Source organism: Ursus arctos, unplaced genomic scaffold (genome assembly GCF_023065955.2).
Source record: "Ursus arctos isolate Adak ecotype North America unplaced genomic scaffold, UrsArc2.0 scaffold_14, whole genome shotgun sequence".
Taxonomy (NCBI): Eukaryota; Metazoa; Chordata; class Mammalia; order Carnivora; family Ursidae; genus Ursus; species Ursus arctos.
Genome location: NW_026622808.1, coordinates 21,844,117 through 21,859,780, shown reverse-complemented (window position 1 = coordinate 21,859,780; position 15,664 = coordinate 21,844,117). Strand labels below are relative to the sequence as shown.

The 15,664-nt window shown below is 41.3% G+C and overlaps 1 protein-coding gene across 3 annotated transcripts in view; it reads right to left on the bottom strand.

Moving 5' to 3' along the window:
* Positions 1-10,371: 10,371 nt before the first annotated feature.
* Positions 10,372-15,664, bottom strand: part of ADGRE2 (adhesion G protein-coupled receptor E2) — a 121,924-nt gene continuing 116,631 nt past the window's right edge. For all 3 annotated transcript variants that reach the window (XM_057311568.1, XM_057311567.1, XM_057311570.1), the window contains one exon: positions 10,372-11,410. In XM_057311568.1, coding sequence (XP_057167551.1) covers positions 11,384-11,410 — 27 coding nt within the window. In that variant the 3' untranslated portion in view covers positions 10,372-11,383. The remainder of the gene's footprint in view (positions 11,411-15,664) is intronic.

The window sequence follows — 15,664 nt, the reverse complement described above, 5'->3', positions numbered from 1 at the left end:
AATGCATCTTTGGGTTCGAAATGAGTCTCTTGTAGACAGCAAATGGATGGGTCATTTCTTTTTATCCAATCTGCAACCCTGTGGCGTTTAATGCAAGAATTTAAACCATTAATGTTAAGGCTGAGTACTGAGAGATATGCTTTTAATTCTGCCATGTTGTCAGTAAAGTCTTTGTTTGTATTGGCTGTGACTTTCTGTTTTGTATCACTCTTGGGGCCTTTTTACTTTTATAGAACCCCCCGTAATACCTCCTGTAGGGCTGGTTTCGTGGTTACGAAATTGGCTAGTGACTGTCGATTCTGAAATGTCTTTATTTCTCCATCAATTCTGAATGACAGCCTTGCTGGATAAAGGATCCTTGGCTGCATGTTTTTCTCTGAAAGAGCTTTAAAAATGCTCCCCCAACCCTTTCTCTCATTCCAGGTCTGTGTAGACAGGTCTGACGTAATTCTGATGCCTTTGCCTTGGTACGTGAGAAATTTCTTTGCCCTGGCCGCTTTCAATACTGTATCCTTGGATCTCATATTTGCGAGTTGCACTATGACGTGACGTGGTGTAGGTCTGTCATGGTTGAGCTTGGGAGGGGTCCTCTCTGCCTCTTGCACACGAATTTTTGTTTCCCTTGCTAGATTAGGGAAGTTTTCAGCTACAATTTGTTCAAATATCTCTTCTAGACCTCTGTTTTTCTCCACCCCCTCGGGGATGCCAATGATTCTAACATTGGATCGTTTCGTTGAGTCAGTAATCTCCCGTAGCCAACATTCGTGGGCGTGGATTTTTTTAAGACCATCTTCTATTTTTATTTTTTCCTCTATTAACCCATCCTCCAATGCACTAACCCTTTCCTCCGCTTCCGTGACCCTGGCCGTCAGAGCCTCTAGTTTTGCCTGCATTTGGCTCATAGAATTTTTAATTTCTGTCAAATTCGCTCTCATTTCCGCCCTTAGGGATTCTATATTCTCAGTAACATTTTCCTGAATACTTTTTTCAAGTCTACTCATTATCTTGACCATTGTTACTCTGAATTCCATTTCTGATAATTTGGTTACATCCATATCCATTACTTCTGTGGCAGAGGCCACTGACTCACTGTCTTTTCTTTGCTGGGGGGGGCTTCTCCTTCTTGTCATTCTGATGAGGAGAGGTTGCGGGGTTTCCAGAGCCCAAATTATTGACTGGGTCCCAGGCCGTGCCCCTTGTTTTATAGGGATCTTAGAGATGTGGGCTTCTTCTTTAAAGATTTTATTTATTTACTTATCTGAGAGAGGGAGACAGCAAGAACGGAACAGAAGCAGGGGAGTGGGAGAGGAAGAAGAAGGCTCCCAGCGGAGGAGCCCGATGAGGGACTCCTTTCCGGAACGCTGGGATCACGCCCTAAGCCGGAGACAGGCGCTCAATGACTGCGCCACCCAGGCGCCTCGGGTTGTGGGCTTCTTGATTTTTCAGCCTGCCTTCTGTGTTCTGGGGGAGGGGCCTGCCGCGCTGATACTCAGGCAACCCTGTTTGGGTAGAGTCTCCGTGTCCCCTGCGAGGGGGGATGGGGATGGGCACTCTCTGAGCCGGTATTTCCAGGCTTTTGTTCTCTGGCAGCTTTCCCTGGCGGCCGGCTATGCCTCTTCTGAGGGTCAGAGCAGCAGAGGCTGCATTATCACAGAACAGAGGGATTGCAGCCCGTTCTCCACTGATGTTCTGGCCACTTTAACTCTATTACTGTTGGTGCTGCTCAACCCTGCAGTGTCCCGGGATGTGTACACCAACTCGGCGTCCCTGCTCTCACTTCCAGGGCCGGCGCGTCTCTGTCCTTTGTGTTTCTAATGCCGCCAGCCACCGGCCACCCCGCATGCTCCCGGGTCTCCCGGTCTCAGTCTATGCCCGGTGAGCACACCTCGATTCCGGAGTTTCGGGAGAAGCCTGGTGGCGCGCACCCGGTTCAGGGTCTCAGTCTGCTGTTTCGCGGGTGCCGACCACGAGTCCGCCCGCTCCCCCGTGCAGGTGGCCCGCCAGCCGCCCCACGCGCTCCGGGAGCTCCCGGTCTCAGTCTGGATCCCGTGAGCACACCGGGATTCCGGTGTTCCGGGAGATGCCTGGTGGCTCGCGTTCACGGCTCACAGGTCTCAGTCCGCTCTCTCGTGGGTGCCCTCTGTGAGTCCGCCCGCTCCCCCGTGCAGGTGGCTGCCGCTTCCCGGAGCCCAAACGCGGCGGCTCCCTCCCCCTTCCGTTTATCTTCCGATATCTGTGCACGGTTTACAGCTCCCCTCTTCGTACCTCAATACTCAGCGCTGGAGATGTTCATTTGTAGAGTTCCAGATGCATCATCCTGCGTCTCAGGCTGATTCCGTGGTAATTTAGGCTGGTCTGGTACCTATCCAGCTCGACTCAGGTGACCGGCTGAAAAAGGGGTCCCCTACTCCTCCGCCATCTTAACTCCCCTAGAAACAGGAAAATTTCTACAGCAACATATGAGGTGTAAAGAGAAAGTAGCTGTTAACAGGAAATTTCATATTCTCTTCTGTTACCCCCAAAGTTGAGATATCCTGTTCTCTTGGGAAACGCAGACAGTATTACGAATGCATAGGAAATTTCAAAGAAAATACATACATGCCACAATTTAAAATTTCATCAATATCATTGAGCACTACATCAAAAACTAATGATGTACTATATGTTTTCTAATTGAATTTAAATTTTAAAAAAAGAAAAAAGAAAAGTTAAAGAAGCAAAAAAAAAGAAAAAACTTCATAAATAACATCCTTTTAACCAAAAGCCAAAGGCCTTGGGGGAAAAAAAGGTAAGCTTTAGTACTTAAATAATAGTTTCAGGATGATAAAAGGCAACATTAATGAAGCCTAAAGACCAGATAAAATATTTTCAATGTTCACACAAGACTAATATCTATCATGTACAGAGAACTTCTAAAATTCAATAATAAAAAGGTTCACAAAACATTAGAAAATTTATAGGTAATTAACAGAAAAAGAAAAACTAATTGCTAATAAATACATAGTAGTCAAGGGTATTGAAATTAATAGAAGCTAATATTGTCATGCATTAGATTGAAAAAAAACCTCAAAATTGGACAGCATTCAATATGGGCTAGACCAGGATGAAATGGATATTCCCTTATGATAGGAGGGTAAATTGATATAAACACTTTATTCAGCGATCTGTTATTAAGAATGAAAATTTAAGATGCACATACCCACATACCCACATGCCCAGCAATCCCACTTCTTTTGAGCTACCTCAGAAAAACATTATTATGCTTGTAAGAAGATATTTACAAAAGAGTTTTTTGAATTACATTTGCAAGAGTGAAAACTATGCAAGCAATTAAATGTGCAATGCCAAGAGTGAACCCTAATTTAAACTATGGGCTTTGTATGATAATGAAGTGTCAGTGTAGGTACAGCAATTGTAACAAATGCACCCCTCTGGTGAGTGATGCACATTAATGGAGAGGGGGCGTAGACGTGTGTGGGGACAAACACTATGGGGGGAAATCACTGCTTCTACTTGTTAATGTTGCTGTGTACCTAAAATTGCTCTTTAAAAAATTAGTCTTTAAAAAATATAGAGCAATTTCACTGAGGCCCAGATCTCCTGTGGCTTCCCACTTGTTTCCCTTTCCCCTAAGGCATCCTTGTAAGTACTACTCTAACATGGGTATCCTTACATTGGTTCTGAGACCACCAGTGGGTTGGGAGAATCCATCCAAAGGACTGTCATCCAATACAAAAACACGAGCCCCTGTATAGGTATCTTCAACAGATGAGTGGATAAAGATGTGGTGCATACATACAACAGAATATGACTCGGCCATCAGAAAGGATGAATACCCACCATTTGCATCAACATGGATGGAACTGGATGGGGATTATGCTAAATGAATAAATCAAGAAGAGAAAGATAATTATCATATGGTTTCACTTATATGTGGAACATAAGGAATAGCATGGAGGACATTAGGAGAAGGAAGGGGAAAATGAAAGGGGGAAAATCAGAGGGAGAGATGAACCATGAGAGACTATGGACTCCGGGAAACAAACAGCGTTTCGGAGGGGAGGGGGTTGGGTTAGCCCAGTGATGGGTATTAAGGAGGGCACATGTTGCAAGGAGCACTGGGTGTTATACGCAAACAATGAATCATGGAACACTACATCAAAAATTAATGAAGTACTGGGGTGTCTGGGTGGCACAGCGGTTAAGCGTCTGCCTTCGGCTCAGGGCATGATCCCGGCGTTATGGGATCGAGCCCCACATCAGGCTCCTCTGCTTATGAGCTTGCTTCTTCCTCTCCCACTCCCCCTGTTTGTGTTCCCTCTCTCGCTGGCTGTCTCTATCTCTGTCAAATAAATAAATTTTTAAAAAATCTTTAAAAAAAATTAACGAAGTACTGTATGGTGACTAACATAACATAATAAAATTTTTTAAATGGAAAAAAAGGGTGTACATTGAAGCCATTCATTTTAGTGATGAATTAGTAAATTACAAATCATCTATTTCACAAGTAAAAATACATATTCTAAATTTAAAGTGATGTTTTTTAGAGTTCTCTGAGGACTCTCAGTATTTGGAATTCAAGAAGGAGAGGAGAGAAATAGACCAGAAAAAATATTTAAATAACGGCTAAAAATTCCCCAAATTTGTTGAAAGACATAGTTTATTATGAATCATGAACCATGGAATGCTACACCAAAAACTAAGGATGTACTGTATGGTGACTAAAATAACATAATAAAATTTAAAAAAAAAAAGAAAGAAAGCACACCTACACACATTATAATCAAACTGCTAAAAACCAAAGATAAAAAGACAATCTTAAATGAGCCAAGGAAAAATGATGCCTTACATAAGGGGGAAACAGCAACATAAATTTTCATTGACCTCGTATCAGAAACAGCTGCAGGCAGAGGGCAGTGTAATGTTAACGGGCAGTTGGAACACATGGACACACCGAATCAGGTGTGCTATCATGTCCGGCAGACCCAGCTTCAGGGCGGGGCTGTGCGGATGTAGCCAGGGCTGCAAGGAGGGCCACTTGCGTATGAGCATTCTGTCTTATCCCATTCAATTTCCTTTCTGCCCTCTCAGACATGCAGGTCCCTGAATTCTGACTCTGACCCTAGAGCTTACTTTTGCTTATTATAGGGGTTGGCAAATGACAGCTCATGGGCTGACTGCCTGTGTCTGTAAATAAAGTTTTACTGGTACATAGTCATGTCCATTCATTGATGTATTGTCTAAATAACTGTTTTGGGGGGACAACTGCACAGGTTAGTCATTGTAAGAAACCACATGACTCACAAAGCTGAAGATATTTCCCATCTGGGTCTTTAAAGAAGGTTTACCGACCTCTGGTGCAGTCGGTGAAGGATCTCAGATATAAGCCTCATCCCCTTCCATTATGGGTGTCACATCCAGAACATTAGTCTTTGACCCAAATGTCCATGAAAATGTCAAATATGCAACTTCTATATTCAGAATTTTCACTGCTAGGAGGTAACCCAAATGGTCATTAATAAGCAGTTAAACATGATAGAGCCATAGTAGGGAATATTCTACAACTGCATAAAAGCTGAACATAAAAAATAAATTCCATGATTGTATACATAGTATGAATCAGTTTCTATAACATGCATGGAGATATATAAATATATATGTCCATGTATAGAAATAATAAGAAGGATAGATATAAAATTGTAAACAGTAGATGCCTGTGGAAAAATGTGTGTGTGTGTCTGTGAGATATGGGTCAGAAGTGGGATATAGGGGGAACTTTCAACGTATTGATGTCTGTGGTGCTCAAAAGAATTACAAGAAAATTATATATTTCTCGTGCAATGAAAAGTAGAACCACTAAAATCTTAATCTATTACAAAGAAAGAAAGAAATCCGTGTAAGTAGATCATTACTTCCATCTAGGGCTGGTGACATTCACACCTGACCTTTATGATTCTCAACCCCAGCATCTCTGGGTTTTGGGAATAGGAAAATACTGTAATATTTTCCAGGCTCAATTTTACTCAAATCTCTCTCCTCATGAAAACAACAATACTCCAAAAGCATAAACATTTTTGGCGGGGAGAGAAGTCACTTTCTTGTCTGAACACTTTCAAATGCTTTATAAGGCATATAGCACAAATTTCTCTCCTTTGGTTCTCCTCTTCCTAACAGAAATATTCCTTCCAAATTCCACTCCAAGGAGACTTTCCAAGTCCACCTCTTACCTACACCTTCCAGGCACTGTCTCAATATACCCCATTTGTGAGCATTGGTTTTTAAGTTTATCTACAACTGGGAACATGTCCTGACTCAGCTGCTTGCTAACTGTGTGACTGCAGACTAATTAGTTCATGTCCTTAAGTCTCAATTTCTTCATCCCTAAAATGGGTATAAAAAGATGTGTGAAATAATCTATATGGGTCATCTTATAGTATATTATCTCTTAGGAGTCTGGCAATATGCTATGTGCTTAGCACAGGATATCCAATGGGGAGGCAAAATAGACATAGTTCTTAGTCCTGTAGAACTAAGAATCTGGGGAAGAGATATCTGTGAGTTAGTTATTGCACAAATTAATGGACTGCAGCACAAATTAAGGCAAGTGCTACAAATAAAATGAACACCCTGAAAATTTCATTCCAAATATAATACTTGTGATATTGATTGAGATATATAGATTTTTCTTTCAATTTTTTTAAACTCTGACATATTTCAATGCATATGAGGAGAAAAATGTATGATTGCTTAGGATGATGGTAAGTAAAAAAAAAATAAAGAGTCAAGATAAAGATGAATGTAGGTGACACTGGACACCACATATAGCAAAAATCACGGTGGTGTCAGAGGAGTGTCTGAAGTTGGAGAATATTGACTTAACTCAAAGCATTTCCCATTCCCAGTGGTTAGTTCTCAGTGAGTGGTGGTTGTCATTAGTGGGAGCCCCCGGACCCACTCCAAGTCATGCTCTTTGGCTGCAGAACAACACGGAGGAGGTAAAAAATTACCCACCTGAGTGTGGATGACAGTCAAAGAATGAGAGATGGAGACAGAGAGAAATGCACATCAAGTCAACCATGACTTTTTCGGTGTGGGATTCCTAACATTTTGTTTAGCTCCATGCTTTTCAGAACTTTCCAAATATTCTGCATTTTTCCTGCATTCCTTTTGAAATTGGAAAACCATCCTACCTTTTCTCTGAATAGGAAGTCAACACTGTATTTATAATACAAACAATAGCTGCTTGAAGGCATTATTTGGCACATCTGCCCATGGACGGGGGTGGGCAGAGAAGAGAGGTGTGGGCACAGCTGCTCCCTTTTCTTCTCTTTTCTTGGAGAAACTCCTAAGACGGGTCTCTTCACCTGGCTCCCCCAGATTCTCCCCTCTCCTCACTACTTCTCAGTCCTTTTTTCCACCATCCTTCCCACCCTGTCCTGCAGCCATCACTGTATTCTCTAACCTCTATCTCCCTAGTCCTTCCTAAGTCTGCAACCCCCCACCCTATCCAAACCATTGCCCTTACTCTCATCATCCCCTTTTCTCTCCCATTCCAATCTCCCTAGTCCAGAAACCTCTACCAAGTCTAGAATCACCCTGCCCCTGGTGCCAAAGAGCACTGAGAACATTCCAATTCCATTCAAACACCCATCTCCTATTTCCTTCCCTGATCTCACATATCTGCCCAAACCTGACCATTCTTTCCATGCTTTCCCATATTCCCATTTCAGTAGCAGCCTCTCAGCCCCTCAGCTGGGTCTCTGAACCCTATCAGGTATCCAACCACCTCAAGCCTTCTTGTTTTCAATAAATACTCTGTTCTATATTAAAGTTGCTCTAATTTCCCCCCAATTTTTCACTCCTTCTCATTCTTCCAGGGCCCTTCTTTTACAAATACACACTCCAGTTTCTCCTTGTGCTCCCCTCCACTCACCCTTCTTGTATTTAATGGTTCCAGCCACCTGAGAACCATAGGACTTCTGTCCATCCAGGTTGCCAAGATCAATAACCCCCAGAGTACCCTGTGTGCTCCCAATCCCACAGCTCTCCTCATTTCTCCTCAAGCTCCCAGACCTCCCCATTTTATCACTCCCTCCCCTCCTATTCCTCCAGTTGCTATACCACCTCAGACCTAATCAGCCCACCATCCTGAATCCCCACAAGCCCTCTGAGTGGCTCCACTCCTGCACCCTCCTGCATCCTCCACCCTCCATTCCTGCATGGATCCTCTACCTCTCTGTCTCTCCTAGTCTCTCCCATCCATCCTCTTTCCCCTCTCTATGATGGCATTTACCCCTGATGCAGTATGGCTCCAAATCCCCGTTGCTTCCACTTTCTCCCCAGCCCCTTCCAAAAGCTTATTGTAACATACTTCTGGTGTCCGGATTCTATCTTCTCTACAAAGGTGCTAAATCCTGAATGAGTTCCTGTGTACTCATCCATACAATGGCTGTCAGATCCAGGAAAGGGGGCAACTGGTGATGGAAGCTCCTCACCACTGCCCCTCAAAGCAGAGACCTAAAGGGATAGATCTCTTCAACCTCCTATCTTAGCCCCTCTCTACCACCTGCTCTTTGATGGGTGTAGTATTGTACTGGAGCTCTGGTGTGAGAAGTGGAATCCCACTTCAGAGCCTTGCCTCATGGTGGTTTCTAACTTGATTGCAGAATTCTGGAGAAAGGAGCTAGAAAACACCCATGTCCAATTGCCCTGATTAACCCTTGTCTTTCATTTTCCTACTAGAACTTAATATTTATTTTCTCACTTAACATTCAAAACTGTCTATGGATAGGGAAAATTAATAAGTATTAAATTGCAAATTGATAATATCAAATAGTAGGTAATCTTTATAATGAAAAATGAAAAATAAATATGATTATTTCAGATCCAGTAAGTGACCTGTGCTAGTTAAAGTCCTTGTCTAAGCATTGTAAAAATTTAAAAGCTATAATTTACACAAGTTACCTTATTTATACCTTAAAATGAATATTTGAAGTAGAATGGTACCACTTTAAATATGAGCAAATGGAAGCTCAGAAAGTTTAAGTTATATACTGTGAGTGACGTCTGAGTTCTTTAATTCCAATATCTAATCCTATCATCACTCTGCTATTCTCCTTCCCATTTGCAAATCTAATATATGTTGATCATTTATAACACACCAGTAACTATGCTGTGCTCTTTACATTTCTTAACTCTTAAAATTTCTCTTTGATTTACAGGTGAAAAACAGGTTCCGTGTGGTGTGAGATTGCCCATTTCATGTTAAAAAATCTTGACTTAAATCCCGGTCAGAAATGAAACTTTGTGCTTTTAACCACTATTCTACATCATTTATATATTTGTTTGTGAATAAAAATTTACCAAATGCAAAAAAAAAAAAAACACCTGACTCATAACAAAATAAATATAGTCATTCCTATTGTAGATAAGGAGACTAAATTTGGTAGACTTTAAAATTGAAGATATGGGGACAAATTCTAAGATTTGCCTCCCAAACCATAATCTAGGAATGCAGCCATCAGTTGACACTAGTGCTCCTTCCCACCTGCCCTCCCCAACCAAGGTTTGTTCCACATCTGCCATGTCCCCACAGGCACAGGGTCCCCTAGACCACAGTAGCTACTATACTGTATGTTCCCTTACTTCTGGATTCCCACCTTACAGATTGTCGTGGACTAAATGTTTGTGCACCGCTAACCAATACATATGTTGAATCCCTAACCCCCTCCCCACGTGATGGTATTTGGTGATGGGGTCTGTGGTAGATAATTAGAATTAGATGAGAGTGGAGCCCTCATGATGAGATTAGTGCCCTTGTAAGAAGAGACACGTGAGAGTTTGCCTTTTTTTCACTTTATACTTGAGAGGCGAGAGAAGGCCATGGGAGCACGCAGTGAGAAGGTGGTCAGGAAGAATGCTCTCACCAAAAACTGAACTCTGTCAAACCTAGATCATGGACTTCCCAGCCTCCAAAATTGGGAGAAACTTAATTATCTCTTGTTTCAGCCCCCCAGTCTATGGTATTTTGTTATGGGAGTCTAAGCTAATACACAGGTCCTTGGGATTCCCAGACATGGGGATTGTGTCTGCCTTGTTCATTTTCATTTCTTTCAATTTAGCACCATGCCATAAAGAGTAAGCACTCATCAAATATTTGAAAACTGCTGAATAAATTGATATAGGATGAAGAGCTCCCTGGAACATCCTAGGGGCAAATTACACCTGATGGGCCAAATCTGGCTCACCACCTGGTTTTGTACAGCCCACAAGGTAAGAATTGTCTTTACATTTTTAAACAGGTGAAAAAAATCAAAAGAAGAATGATATTTCATTTCATGTGAACATCACATGAAATTCAAATTCAGTATCCAAAAACAAAGTTTTATTAAAACACAGTAATGATCATTCATTTGTGAGTGTCTATAGCCCAGTTTTCATGCTACAATGGCAGAGTTGAATTGTTGCGATAGATTCTAGCCGTGATGGTTAATTTCATGTGTGTCAATTTGACTGGGCCACAGGATGCCAGATAGCTGGTTAAACAGGAATTCTGGGTGCATCTGTAAGGGTGTTTCCAAGAGAGATTAGCATGTGAGTTGGACTGGGTTAAAGAGAAGGCCCTTTCCAAGGTGGATGGGCATCATCCAGTCCCTTGAGGACCTGATAAAATAAAAATTGGAGGAAGATTGAATTAACCCAGCCTGATGGTTTGACTGGGACATCCATCTTCTTACCCTCAACACACACAGCTCTTAGGCCTTCAGACCCGGAATGGGTTCTGCACGATCAGCTCTTTGGTTCTCAGGCCTTCAAACTACACAACTGTCTTTCCTGGGTATCCACCCTTCAGACAGCAGACTGTGGGACTTAGCTCCATAATCATGTGAGCCAACACCTCATTATAAATTGCTTCATAAAACCGTGTGTGGGTGTGTGTATGTGTGTGTGTCCTTTTGGTTCTAATTCTCTGGACAACCATGACTAATACACTGGCCCACAAAGCCTAAAACATACTTATCATGATCTGAGTTTTCAAATTATCTGTATCATCATGTGAGGATGAAACAAGATGGTATCTGTGAAATGGATTATACTTCAATTGTTCAGCTATAGAGATGTAATTTATAGGAATTTTTCAACCTCTGAGTCAACTCTAGCTGCAAAAATCACTTTATTTCCCCCTTAAATCTCCGGGAAGACAAAACCTGTGTCTCTCTTGATCTCTGCCTTAGAACTAGTGAGAAATCAATATCTTTGAATGAATGAATAATTAAACCTACAGAAAACAGAACAAAGAAATTACAAAATCCAGACTGGTGTGAACATTTCCATTCTTGTGGATGTTGCTGGTAGGAAAATCCATTGAGTTGGGTTTTCCTGCTCACAGAGGTTCAGCATCTGGAAGAGACTTTGTAGGAAGGAGAGGCTTCAGAAAAAGATGTAACCCACAATGACCAAGAAATTGGGCCACATCTGGCCCTTTATATGTTGAAGGTTTTTTTTTATGATTTTTTATTATATTATGTTAGTCACCATACAGTACATCCCCGGTTTCCGATGTAAGGCTCGATGATTCATTAGTTGCGTATAACACCCAGTGCACCATGCAATCCGTGCCCTCCTTCTACCCATCATCGGTCTATCCCATTCCCCCACCCCGTCCCCTCTGTAGCCCTCAGATTGTTTCTCATAGTCCATTGTCTCTCATGTTTCATTCCCGCTTCTGATTACCCCCCCTTTCTTTATCCCTTTCTTCCCCTAACAATCATCCTAGTTCTTATGTTCCATAGATGAGAGAAATCATATGATAGTTGTCTTTCTCTGCTTGACTTATTTCACTTAGCATTATCTCCTCCAGTGCTGTCCATGTTGTAGCAAATGTTGAGAACTCGTTCTTTCTGATAGCTGAGTAATATTCCATTGTATATATGGACCACAACTTCTTAATACAGTCATCTGTTGCAGGGCATCTCGGCTCCTTCCACGATTTAGCTATTGTGGACATTGCTGCTATGAACATTGGGGTGCATATGGCCCTTCTCTTCACTACGTCTGTATCTTTGGGGTAAACACCCAGTAGTGCAATGGCTGGATCATAGGGTAGCTCAATTTTTAACTTTTTAAGGGACCTCCACACGGTTTTCCAGAGTGGCTGTACCAACTTGCATTCCCACCAACAATGTAGGAGGGATCCCCTTTCTCCACATCCTCTCCAACAATTGTTGTTTCTTGCCTTGTCTATTTTTGCCATTCTCACTGGCGTAAGGTGGTATCTCAGTGTGGTTTTGATTTGAATTTCCTTGATGGCTAATGATTTTGAACATTTTTTCATGTGTCTGTTAGCCATTTGTATGTCTTCATTGGAAAAGTGTCTGTTCATATCTTCTGCCCATTTTTTGATTTGTTTATTTGTTTCTCGTGTATTGAGTTTGAGAAGTTCTTTGTAGATCTTGGATACCAGTCCTTTATCTGTAGTGTCATTTGCAAATATCTTCTCCCATTCCGTGGGCTGCCTCTTAGTTTTTCTGACTGTTTCCTTGGCTGAGCAGAAACTTTTAATCTTGATGAAGTCCCATAAATTCATTTTATCTTTTATTTCTCTTGCCTTTGGGGATGTGTCATGAAAAAGGTTGCTTTGGCCGATGTCGTAGAGGTTGTTGCCTATGTTCTCCTCTAGAATTTTGATGGATTCCTGTCTCACATCGAGGTCTTTCATCCATTTGGAGTTTATTTTTGTGTATGGTGTGAGATAGTGGTCAAGTTTCATTCTCTTGCATGTAGCTGTCCAATTTTCCCAGCACCATTTATTGAAGAGACTGTCTTTTTCCCACCGGATGTTTTTTCCTGCTTTATCAAATATTAGTTGCCCAAAGAGCCGAGGATCCATTTCTGGGCTCTCTATTCTAGCCCATTGGTCTATGTGTCTGTTTTTGTGCCAGTACCATGCTGTCTTTGTGATCACAGCTTTGTAGTACAGCTCGAAATCTGGCATTGTGATGCCCCCAGCTTTGTTTTTCCTTTTCAACAGTTCCTTGGAGATTCGGGGCCTTTTCTGTTTCCATACAAATTTAAGGACTGCTTATTCCAGTTCTTTGAAAAATGTCCTTGGTATTTTGATCGGGATAGCATTGAAAGTGTAGATTGCTCTGGGTAGCATGGACATTTTAACTATGTTAATTCTTCCGATCCATGAGCATGGAATATCTTTCCATCTTTTTATGTCTTCCTCAATGTCTTTCAAGAGTGATTTATAGTTTCTAGAATATAGGTCCTTTACGTCTCTGGTTAAGTTAATTCGAAGGTAACGTATGGTTTTTGGTGCTATTGTAAATGGGATGGATTCCCTAATTTCTCTTTCTTCGGTCTCGTTATTCGTGTATAGAAATGCAACTGATTTCTGAGCATTTATTTTGTATCCTGCCACGTTACTGAATTGCTCTATAACTTCTAATAGTTTGGGAGTGGCTTCTTTTGGGTTTTCCATATAGAGTATCATGTCATCTGCGAAGAGAGACATTTTGACTTCTTCTTTGCCAATTTGAATACCTTTGATCCCTTTTTGTCGTCTGATTGCTGTTGCAAGGACTTCTAGTACTATGTTGAATAATAGTGGCGAGAGTGGGCATCCTTGTCGTGTTCCTGATCTTAAGGGAAAGGCTTCCAGCTTTTCCCCATTGAGAATAATATTTGCAGTAGGCTTTTCATAGATGGCTTTTATGAGATTGAGAAATGTACCTTCTATTCCTACACTCTGAAGGGTTTTAATCAGGAAAGGATGCTGTATTTTGTCAAATGCTTTTTCGGCATCGATTGAGAGGATCATATGGTTCTTGAGTCTTTTCTTGTTGATATGATGTATCACGCTGATTGATTTGCGAATATTGAACCACGCTTGCATCCCAGGTATGAATCCCACTTGATCGTGATGGATAATCCTTTTAATGTACTGTTGGATTCTATTAGCAAGTATGTTGTTGAGGATTTTGGTGTCCATATTCATTAGGGAAATCGGTCTGTAATTCTCCTTTTTGAGGGGGTCTTTGCCTGGTTTGGGGATCAAGGTAATATTGGCCTCATAGAATGAGTTTGGTAGCTTTCCTTCTGTTTCTATTTTTTGAAATAGCTTTAGGAGAATAGGTATTATTTCTTCTTTGAATGTTTGGTAGAATTCCCCAGGAAAACCGTCCGGGCCTGGAGTTTTGTTATTTGGAAGGTTGTTTATCACTGACTCAATTTCTTCATAATTAATTGGCCTGTTTAAGGAATCAATTTCTTCCGGTTTCAATCTTGGTAGTTTATAGGTTTCCAGGAAGGATTCCATCTCTTCCAGATTGCTTAGTTTATTGGCATATAGCTGTTGATAAAAATTTCTAATAATCCTTCCAATTTCAATGGTGCTCGTCGTGACCTCTCCTTGTTCATTCATAATTTTAATAATCTGGGTCCTTTCTCTTTTCTTTTGGATAAGTCTTGCCAGTGGTCTGTCAATTTTATTGATTCTCTCAAAGAACCAGCTTCTAGTCCTGTTGATCTGCTCTACTGTACTTCTGGTTTCTGCTTGATTGATTTCAGCTCTAATTTTGGTCAACTGCTTCCTCGTGCGTGGATTAGGCCTGTCCCTCTGTTGCTGTTCCAGCTTCTTGAGGTGAGAATATAAAAACTGCATTTTAGATTTTTCTGTTCTTTTGAGTGAGGCTTGGATGGCTATGTATTTCCCCCTTAGGACTGCCTTTGCAGTATCCCATAGGTTTTGGACTGTTGTATTTTCATTCTCATTGGTCTCCATAAATTGTTTAATTTGATTTTTGATTTCCTGGTTTATCGAGTCATTCCTGAGCAGGATGGTTCTTAGTCTCCAAGTGTTTGAGTTTCTTCCAAATTTTTCCTTGTGGTTGAGTTCCATTTTCAGAGCATTGTGGTCTGAGAATATGCAGGGGATAATTTCAATCTTTTGGTATCGGCTGAGACCTGTTTTGTGTCCCAGAACATGGTCTATTCTTGAGAATGTTCCATGGGCATTAGAATAGAATGAGTATTCTTTGGTTCTGGGGTGTAGTGTTCTATATATATCTAAGAGGTCCAACTCGTCGAGTATGGCATTCAAAGCCTTTGATTCTTTGCTTAGTTTTTGCCAGGGTGTTCTGTCTATTTCTGAGAGTGGAGTGTTGAGGTCCCCTACTATTAATGTATTTTTATCTATATGTCTCTTTATTCTGGTTAAGAGTTGGCTTGTGTATCTTGCTGCTCCCCTGTTGGGGGCATATATATTTATAATTGTCATATCCACTTGTTGAATACTTCCCTTAAGAATAATATAGTGCCCTTCTATGTCTCTAACTATAGTCTGTAGTTTAAAATCCAATTTATCTGATATGAGAATTGCTACCCCAGCTTTCTTTTGAGGTCCATTTGCGTGAAAGATGGTACTCCATCCCCTTACTCTCAGTCTGAATGCATCTTTGGGTTCGAAATGAGTCTCTTGTAGACAGCAAATGGATGGGTCATTTCTTTTTATCCAATCTGCAACCCTGTGGCGTTTTATCGGATGGTTCAAACCATTTACATTAAGACTGATTACTGAGAGATATGATTTTAATGTTGCCATGTTGCCAGTAAAGTCTTTGTTTGTATTGGCTGTGACTTTCTGTTCTGTATCACTCTT